Below are 11335 nucleotides of genomic sequence, written 5' to 3' on the forward strand. Positions count from 1 at the left end.
CATGATGTTTTGGATGTTTCTTTATATCTTTTTTTGTGAACGTTTTCAATTCTTCTGATTCTTCTAATCTGATTGACATGCAACTAACCATTGATGCAACAATCTCTTATTGAATATCAAAGAAAACATTTCTTTTGAAGAATTCAGCTGCTTTAACTTAAAGTTTCAATCCAGTTTTAAAATCTGGTTTTGTGTATCTTGAATGATGATCATTTTTTCTTTGAATGCATCTTTTTCCTTCTAATGTAGTATCAAAATGAAATGAAAATTCAATCAAATGCAAATCTGAGTTAGAGAGTAGCCAATAGAAATAGTTTTCAGCTTCAGATCTTGATGTAGTCCTCATCAATCCAGAGAATGTGCATTCTTTGAAATAAGAAGGAATCCATAAATCTCTCATTTTGTACATCTCGTTAAACCAATTGTTTTCATTTAAGTGATACTCATCCATTAATTTTTTCCATGTTGATTAAAAATCTTCTTTGAGTATTGTTTCCTTCCAGATTAGATCACTAAACTTTTTCAAAACATCTGTTTTTGCCATATGACTTCCCAACTACATATATATATATATATATATATATATATATATATATATATATATATATATATAAAATTAAAACACTTATATTAAATAAAAAAGCATTTTATAATTTTATACTAACCTTGTCAGTAAATTTTAGTGATATGTGCGACATACACAATCTATGTCTTGTATTCTTGAATACAGCTGATACTGCTTGTAAAATTACAACATCTAGTAGCCATGAGTAAGATTCAATGCTTTCACTTGAAAGTAACTCAATTCCTAAACTATGCATCGTTTATGATTATCTATACTAGTAAATGGTACAAAAATCATCCAATATCTGTAAAACAAAGAAAGGAAAAATTTATTTATTCTAATTTTTAGTAATGATGCAAATTATTTTATTTAAAATTTTTAGTAACAATGCAAATCTGAGTTAGAGAGTAGCCAATAGAAATAGTTTTCAGCTTCAGATCTTGATGTAGTCCTCATCAATCCAGAGAATGTGCATTCTTTGAAATAAGAAGGAATCCATAAATCTCTCATTTTGTACATCTCGTTAAACCAATTGTTTTCATTTAAGTGAAACTCATCCATTAAGTTTTTCCATGTTGATTAAAAATCTTCTTTGAGTATTGTTTCCTTCCAGATTAGATCACTAAACTTTTTCAAAACATCTGTTTTTGCCATATGACTTCCCAACTACATACATATATATAAAATTAAAAAAAAAACACTTATATTAAATAAAAAAGCATTTTATAATTTTATACTAACCTTGTCAGTAAATTTTAGTGATATGTGCGACATACACAATCTATGTCTTGTATTCTTGAATACAGCTGATACTGCTTGTAAAATTACAACATCTAGTAGCCATGAGTAAGATTCAATGCTTTCACTTGAAAGTAACTCAATTCCTAAACTATGCATCGTTTATGATTATCTATACTAGTAAATGGTACAAAAATCATCCAATATCTGTAAAACAAAGAAAGGACAAATTTATTTATTCTAATTTTTAGTAATGATGCAAATTATTTTATTTAAAATTTTTAGTAACGATGCAAATTATTTATTTAACATTTTAATATTATTAATGTAGTGATCCAGTTATTTTTATATATAGAATTTCAAAAATATAATTATTATTGTTGATAGATTAATATTTCATAAAAGTAATGATTCTGAATACAATGATTCAAAAATATAATTTAATGACTTCGATACTATGTATTTAAATTTGACCTAATTTAAGATAACTCATTATTATTGTTGATAGATTAATATTTCATAAAATTAATGATTCTAAATATAATGATTCAAAAATATAATTTAATGACTTACATACTATTTATTTATATTTGATCCAATTTAAGATAATCATTAAATGATTCAATAACAAAACTATTAATATTAAAAATTTTCCTAAATGATTCTCTATTAATAATGATTATAAATATGATGATTCAAATTATAATTACATTAAAGATTCTATAGATTTTTGAATCTTCTATTTTAAAATTTATATTCAAAAAATCTATTGAAACAAAATTTTTATAATTAAAAATAATGATCTATTATTCTAATATTTGTAAATTAAATAATTCGAAAATAGAAGTAAATTATGGAGTCACTTGTTTGTTCGATAAGTTTACATCAAAACCAAGAACATCTCCAAAGATAGAATAGTTTCATTTTGCTTTTTCATCTGCCCAAAACAATCCAGTCAATTGAAAAATCCTGTAAATAAACATTTTTCTTCTTCAACTTGTCTATTACAAAATCTGCATCTCATTCTCTAATAAATTCAATCCAATCCCTTATAAAATTTATTGTATCTGTTCTTATAGCTCCAGTATTCTCAAAACCACCATTGGACTCTTTCATGTATTTATATGCAAAACTTGGTCCCATGTTTACATTTGACATATCATATATGTTTTCCTTTTGTGAAAATGTGAGTATTCTTTCAGAATTTAGAAAATTTTTATTTTCTACATGAACAACCATATGTGTATGTTCTTCTTTAGGCTCATATATATATATATATATATATATATATATATATATATATATATATATGCCATACGTTATTAATGTTGACCTTCATTCTCAAATATGCTTCACAGTTTACTCTAATAGAAGGTCTTCTATGTTTTTTGCTATTTGAATCCGTTAGAGTATCATATGCAGATTTCGTTTTTGATCCTTGCCTATTACATACTAAGTATCTTCTTCCATAACCTTCTATTCCTTTCACTATCTTTGTAGATCCTATTCTTGTTTCAAAACCATTTTTCCTAACATATTCACTATAAAATGCTAAACCATCTTCCAATGTATGAAAATTTTGTCCCTTATAAGGTCTCATATCTACACCTGGGATCCAATATGTTTTTCCACTAATTATTCTCACAATTGGATCACGTATACAATATGATGAAGACTCAACATTCCCTGATGAAGATTCAATATTTGTTGTCATAGAACCATTGTTAATAATTCATAAAACATTGTATATTAAATCATATTTTACAAAAAACAACATGTTTTAATAACAAAATTACCTTGATCATTACTTTATGAATTTTTTGTTTTATTTTTTCCGCTTTCTGCATCATCAACATGCATTGTATATTCTATATTTGCTGAATGTTGATCCATAACTTGTTTTTGACATACTATTGACATAGAACCTGATATTAACTCGATTCTTTTATATATATATATATATATATATATATATATATATATATATATATATATATATATATATATATATCATTGTTTATATTTGATTAGCCTTTTGTATTAGTCAATTTCGATATCACTCATCATATTATCAATAAAAAATTTAAAACAAATGTCTTTCTGTACATTAATTACAATGATCTAAAGTTTTTTATGAATAAAAATTGGATTTTTAATCTAATCATAAAACAGTTTTGTATATGAAGAAATGTTGTGATAAATTATGTCTTTTCAATCGTAATGTATTTAACCATCGACGAATGGGGATTTAAACCGAAGTTTTTACAATAAATTAGATTTAATCATGTCAAATTCATACATAATTTCGTTAGAATCGTAACTAAATTATCGTGTATTGATACAAAGCATTACAAATCGGCAGTAATCTATAATTTTTGAGTTCGAATATAAGCTAATTTTGTGTTATGTAAATATAAATTGTAGTTTATCAGTAGGACTCGATGATAATTTCAGTCTAACTTGATTTCAAATTCTGAAATAGCTTGAATGATGATCAAAGTAATTTTTTTCATTTTTTCAAACATAAATTCATGATTATCAGTAAAAGATAAGATTTTGATCTGAATGTTACCTGATTCCATATGATTTGTATCGAATATTGAAGATTTTAGTAGAAAGAATCTCGATTTCGTCAGTGTTCTTCGAACTAGGTTGATGATCGGAGGTTAATGACGACCTGAATGTTAATGTTGTCGTTGTCGGAAGTTATAAGGCCCAACACTATGTTGTCCAGCATTAGCAACCCATTTTTTGGACCTAAATATCCTTAATGAGCTTGATTGGCCACGGTTAGTCCTCGCAGTTAGAGATGTCATCATAGTTTCATGTGAAGGGTATATGTTGGAGATGAAAGAGAGTATAAAGATGGAGATTGTGATGGTGACATGATTCAACTTAGGATTTTTATTTCCATTTTCAACTAATTAACATAAATGGTCTCCAACGTTAGAAAATTGCAAAAGAAAAATCAGACAAAAGAGTGACATTTTTGTCATCCTACATCTATTAAACGGAGACATGCCCAGGATAATCATTTGAAGGGACTAAAACTGCCAATCATAAAAACCATGGGTGTCATATTTTAGAAACTTGGACTAAACCATCTCAACCACATGGTTCAAAATTGTAATTAACTCGAGATTTACCTAACCATGGCCATAGAAACTTGATCATTTTTGTAATATGATATTTCTCTTTGGTCTAAAATGGCTAACACAACTTATTTTATCACAATGGATCAAAATGTTCCGAATCTACCATAAAGTACAAATATTTGATAATCTAATTCGATGTAAAACATCGTCAGATAAAACGATTTTTTCTAGATAGTCAATATTTTTGTAAAGCAGTTAGAGTTATAATAATAAGAAAATCATATATTATTGGAACATTCATACTCAATATTTGGTCTTATGATATGATAAAGAAAACACAAGTAGCACCACATCAACTCTTTCGAGACTTCTTCCAATTCCTGTCAATAAAGAATCCGCCAACTCTTTTTTTGCTCTATAAAAGCTCTTCTTGTTCATCTCTCAGAAATACTCGATTTTGATCTTCAAAAGTTTCAAAAATGGGAAAAGTTATTCACTTTCTTTTTTGCATTTTGATATCCAATTCGATCTTATCTTTAGCTCAAGAAGATTGCAGTTCTTATAACTTCAGAAACAACGAAATCTATGCAACGTGTGTGAGTTTACCTGTTCAAAACTCGAATCTTCACTGGAACTACCACCCGACCAATGGCACCGTGGATGTGGCTTACCGGCACACCGGAGTTTCAACGTCGACGTGGGTGGCTTGGGCTCTAAACTTAAACGGGTCGGGTATGCTTGGCGCTCAAGCTCTTGTTGCTTTACCCAACTCAAACGGATCCGTTCAAGGCTATACATCGGCGGTTACCAGCTACGGCACGGGGCTGCAACAGTCTCCGTTGAACTTCGCCGTGCCGGCGATCAGGGCGGAGTGGGTGAACGGCGATGTTCTGATTCATGCGACTTTGGTTTTGCCTGGCGGGAGAACGAGTTTTAATCAGGTTTGGCAGTCGGGTCCGGTTTCTAACGGAGCTCCGGGTGCTCATGCTTTGGGTTCTGACAATCGAAATTCGTTAGGAACGGTGGATTTCATCACCGGGCAGACTGGTGCCGGCGCCCCCGTTGGTGGTTCACTACTTCACCGGAGAAACGTAAGCTTTTCTTCTTGAGTTCTTTCATATTATATAATATGCACAAGGTACAGGTGATTGATTAAATTATGTTTCGTTAATTTTACAGACGCATGGAGTGTTAAACGCTGTGAGTTGGGGAATACTTATGCCGATGGGAGCCATGGTGGCGCGTTACGTGAAAGTATTCAAGGTCGCTAATCCCGCCTGGTTTTACATTCACATCGCCTGTCAAGCCACCGCCTACGGCGTCGGAGTCGCCGGATGGGGTACCGGACTGAAACTCGGCAGCGACTCCGAGGGTATCAAGTACACTTCTCACCGGAACATCGGGATCACCCTCTTTGTCCTCGGAACTCTACAGGTATTTGCGCTGCTGTTGAGGCCGAAGCCTGATAACAAATACAGGAAGTATTGGAACATCTATCATGGCGGCGTTGGGTACACTGTCATCACTCTCGCAATCATCAACGTCTTTAAAGGACTCGATATTTTGGATCCGGAGAAGAAATGGAAGCATGCTTACATTGGTGTTCTTATATCTCTAGGCGCCATTGCAGCCATCTTGGAAGCTTTTACGTGGTTCATTGTTTTGAAGAGAAAGAAGGAGGAAAAGCAGGTGAACGGCGCTCATGGAGCGAACGGTTATGGTTACAGCCATGGCCAGCCGGCGTAAGGCAGTGGAGGGCGGAGGAGCTTCATGACCTGGTTGTTGCTTCCATTTTTCGGCCGTAGTCATAGTTCGTGTTTATACATTTATTTTTGTCGAGGTTTATTATTGTTGGTATGATGAAATTTATATTCTTTTTTTATCATGGTTCTAATTTTTTAATGTATAAAAAATATGTTGAGATTTACTTTGAAAAATTATATAAAAATATATTTGACCGCATTTGATGACATGATTTAGAAGGTGGAAAAAGAATTAGTATAATGAAAGTTTTCATTGATTGATTCAACAACTACCTATAAATACAACGCAATTCAAACAGAGAACTTTTAATAAACTAATTATTTGACCAACTAACTCTATAACCAAACTCTAACAACCTAAACTTAAATTAGAAAAATGTCGTCGAGGTTCTTTATTCTGTTAAGTATCTACTTGATTACCCCCCCCCCCCCCCCCCCCTTCACACACACCTCAAGCCGGTTGATATTGCAAAATTCCAAACATGGAAAAAAAAATTATGATTTGAAGCCGGAGAATATTGCAAAATTCCAAGCATGGAAATTGTTCTTTGATAATTTGGTCCACTCAAAATCTTTGTAAAGACATCAACTAATTGTTCTTTAGTTTTTACATGAGAGTATGAGACAAAGAGATAAGACCACGATGAACCTTTTCGTGAGCAATATGGGAGTCTAACTCAATAGTTTTCATGCGTTCATGGAACACAAAGTTGGTAGCAATGTAGATAGCTGCAAAGTTGTCAAATTTGAGTGGAATCGGTTTTATATTTGTGACTTGAAATTCATTTAGTAAATAACTGATCCAATCTAATTTAGTTGTCACCCTCGACATGGATCTATACTCAGCCTTGGTTGAACATAAAGAGATAGTTAACTGCTTCTTCAATTTCCAAGAAATTGGACTGCCCCAAACAAGATGAAATGACAACTAACATATCAGGTTGTTAAAGGACATACAAACCAACCAGAATCACAAAGGTTTCAGTATGATAATTCTGATATGAGTTCTTCAAGTAGCCCAGAAGAGGTAAGGTTTGTAACATCCCATTCTTAAAACAAAAGTTTCATTTTTAATTAATGATAAAGTATTGTTTCCCAAAAACCAAGTCAAGAAAAACATAAGTGTCAAATATAATCATCTCAGAATATCAGAGTATCAGAACATGCGAAATCACAGAAACTGTAGGTGGATGCATACAATCAAGCATTCGCCTTCGTACAGTCATCAGAAGTACATGGAACATAATAAATCAACATTTGTTAGCCCAAATCTTAGTGAGTTTCCCACAAAATACCACATACAACATATATAACAACATGAAGCTGTATCGGGCCCGTAACAACCCTAGGTTCGTATCATCCGTGAGTCCATATTGACTCCAAGCCTAGATTAGCTCCATCGGGTTTGCATCAATCTCGAGTCTATAATGACTCCAAGCCTATTACAGCTCAATGCATACAACATACAAAAGCATGAGTCACAAATACAACATGCACAGTCCACACCTAGTGTCCTATAGTATAGTAAGAAGACTCACCTTGCATGTAGCAGCTAGAACACAACAACTCTCAAGAGATTGAAGACTGGTAGTACAAAACACCTAACAACAATAAACAAGTAGCCACCCAGTGTACACCCTAAAACCTCTAAATTGACCAAAAGTTAACTGTGGTCAAAGTCAGCGGTCAAACTCAACTTTGAGAGGTGTCTACGTCATGGCCACCCAAGGCCACGTCATGGGAACTAGGGAACAAAACAATCGGCACTCTCCCTAGTCGCCATGATGTGGCTACCTTAACGTCACAATCGGCACTTCAAACTTTCTAGAACCTTTTCTAAGTCCTAATACTTCACAAAGATAGGTGATTTTCAGTCTTGCATGTCTAATGCAAGTCTAACACTAGAACTTAGGTAAAAATGAAGAAATACCATTAAAGGTCACATGCATGAAATCCAAACTAGCATCAAACTTCATATATGAAACATATGTCCACTAAGGGACCTTAAAATCCATACGATTGTTAACTGTATGGATTCTAAGCAGTCTACCCAAACTAACATAGATAAATATGGCCAAAAACCATGATCTAGCATGCTCTTAACATAAAGCTAGAGTCTTTGATACTTACAATGGTCCATAAAGTAACCAAGAAGATGATGATGAGACTTGCAAGCCAGATTGATGCTTCCACAATGACTCATTTTCCTTCAAAACAACAAAAATTTCCATACAAGCTCAACATCTTCTACAATAGGGCTATGGTTCTGAAGGGGTGATTTTTAGAGGGTGGAGGTTGCCAAATGAGGCAACCCAAGGAGTTTGTGCCCTTAAATAGGGCGCCAACCTCCAAAATTAGGGTTTCGGCCCAAACTAGTCCCCAAGTTGTGGCTAACATAATAATGTCACAATGTGGGGAGTTAATGAAGTCACGTTCGATCTAGTTCTTTCCACTTCACGGTGGTGCTTCCCCCACATTGTGGCCTTCCAATTCACAAAACATTAAGTCAAAAATTATACCTTGGAGAATCAGATGTTACAAAGTTGCATTTAGATGATATTGACTTGGTGTTTGCTTAAATTAGCTCAAATATTATATAGAAAATGCAATATATGGTTTGGTATGTAGCAAAAAATTATGTTTGCCAATAAGTTACCTATATAATGTTGAATTAGGTAAAGGATCATATATTCTTTGCAAAATATGTATGTTGGATGATTAGGGTGATTTTGGATTCAAGGTTGAAGCTTGAGGATAAAATTGTAACATTTATTTTATGAATCTTTGTTGATGAAAAACTATGCCTTTTATTTGAAGCAAGATGAATGTTACCAAGTTCTTTTATTTGAAGCTGATCATTAAGATAAGTTTTCAAAGCTTGAATTTCTAGGCCATTATCTTTTGTGAAAAGTATATCATCAAAATATACTACAACAATAACTATTGAATTTGAAGATCTTTTGATGAAGGATTAGTAATGATTTAGAGATTTTTGATATCCTTTGGAGTGTAATGCCATAGACAGTTTTGCATGCCACTATATAATTGTCTGCTTCAAGCCGTATAAATATTTTTTAATTTGCAAACAATAGTAGGAGATTAAATATTGAAACTTGGAGGAACCTTCATGTAAACTTCCTCATGCAAATCACCACAGAGGAAGGCATTATTGATATCAACTTGATGTATATTCCATTTCCTTTTGACAGAAAAGGAAACAATGATCTAATAATTGTGAATTTAACAACCGGCGAAACAGTTTCATGATAATCAATTCCTTCCTTTTTTGAACCCTTTGGCAACAAGTCGAGCTTTATGCCTTTCAATAGTTCCAATAGCTTTGAGTTTGGTTGTGTAAACCCATCTACAAGAAATAACCTTCTTGCCTTTAGGAAGTTTGATCAATTCCCATTTGTTTTTTTGCATCTAAAGCATCTAGTTTCATTTGCATAACCATTTCCCAGTGAGGTATTCCTTTTGCTTCATGGTAAAAAGTAGGCTCATAAATGTTTGGTTCAGGTATGGAGATAACATTCCTGGAAAAGCGTGATTTATCAAAAGAATTGATAGGGATTCTCATGTTGGAAATAGTACCGGGAAAAAAGTGTTGAGGAGTGGAAATGACATTATGACAAATATAATCATATAAATTAATTAGTTTTTGAGAAAATGAGTAGATCTTCTCAAAGGAACATGCTAACTAGGAAAATCAGCTGCTACATTAACTAGAATTTCTTCATTATTGGAAGCATTATCCAAATTTCAAGAAGGGGTATTTTCAGTATTTTCTAAAAATGGTTCATTTTCTGGCAAATGATCAGAACAAGAAATGGGAATATATGAGGTAACTGATGTATATTTGCAAATACCATGAAGAGAATGAAGATGGAACATGTCTTCAAATAATTTGATATCCCTCGAAATAAAAATCTTATTTAAAGTAAGAGTAAGAACTGTATATGTCGTTTGTGCATAGAGATAAGCAATAAAGATGCAACTATCAACTCTAGGCATAAAATTATCTCTTCCAACACATGTGGTTGAAACAAAACATAAGCAACCAAAGGAACTAAGTTGTGTCAAAAATGGTTTTGCCCCATATAACATTTTTTAAGGATAAGCTTTGTTTAAAACTTGAGAAGGCAATTTGTTAATGATGTGAATTGAATCTTTAACACACTCTCCTTAATATGTGATTCCTATGCCTAATTGGAAGAAAGGAACACTTGAAATTTCTAAAATGTGTTTGTGATTTCATTCCATAATGTCATTTTGTTGTGTTGTATAAGGAGTAGATCTTTGATGAATTATCCCATATGATTGAAACAATTGAACTCCTTCATTACTTTATCCCAATTACATAGCATTATTAGTTCTGATTTGCTTGATACTCATATTAAATTAGGTTTTAACAAGATTAACAAAAACTTTAATGACAGAGAAAGCCTCATATTGTGTGAAATTAAATGGATCCATGTAAATCTACTGTAATCATGTACAATAGTTACAAAGTACTTGAAACCATCATGAGTTTTATGTTTGTAGGGTGCCAAACATCAATATGAACAAGATCAAATAAAGCTTTTGAACAAGTTTGACTATTAGAGAAAGGTAATTTGTGTTGTCTAGCTTTAGAACAAATCACACAAGATTTAGCATTCATATATTTCTCATTATAAGGAATAAAAAATGGCTGTGAATAGTATCAATAATATCATTACCATGATGATTATTTAATTTCAAAATAACATTTTGTGTATTAGCACTCATTACAAATGATACATAACTTGAAAATTATCAAAAAACCAGAAAGACTAAATGACAAATCTATGTTTATATGTTTATGTTCAAAAACATAAAAGTCTTTTATTCTAGTGTCAAGAGTCCCTAATGAAAATTTATTCTTCAATTAGTGGTCCCACTGAAGACATTGCTTATCAGTGAATATGACAAAAGTATCAATTGTTTTGTCAATTTGGGGATAGATATCAAATTGTATTTGAAATTAAGAACATATAAGACATCTTGAAGAACAATAGTATCATGGAGTTAAATTTATCCTATGTATGATACATAAGTATCATAGCCTTTAGGAAGCTCAATTGAATGAGGCTGATAAAGTTTTTTCATGGAAATGAAAAAAAAAACTTGCTAAAACACATGGTCAGTCACAC

At 32.1% G+C, this 11335-nt stretch overlaps 1 protein-coding gene across 1 annotated transcript; it reads left to right on the top strand.

Annotated features, from left to right (window-relative positions):
* The first annotated feature begins 4819 nt into the window (after positions 1-4819).
* On the top strand, positions 4820-6360 carry LOC145074983 (cytochrome b561 and DOMON domain-containing protein At5g35735-like). Its single transcript, XM_079021291.1, has 2 exons — positions 4820-5489; positions 5578-6360. Exons 1-2 carry the CDS (start codon positions 4878-4880, stop codon positions 6142-6144), a joined length of 1179 nt encoding a protein of 392 aa, XP_078877417.1. The 5' UTR covers positions 4820-4877; the 3' UTR covers positions 6145-6360.
* Positions 6361-11335: the final 4975 nt, after the last annotated feature.

Source organism: Lactuca serriola, chromosome 9 (genome assembly GCF_051521515.1).
Source record: "Lactuca serriola cultivar US96UC23 chromosome 9, Lser_US96UC23_V15, whole genome shotgun sequence".
Lineage (NCBI taxonomy): Eukaryota > Viridiplantae > Streptophyta > Magnoliopsida > Asterales > Asteraceae > Lactuca > Lactuca serriola.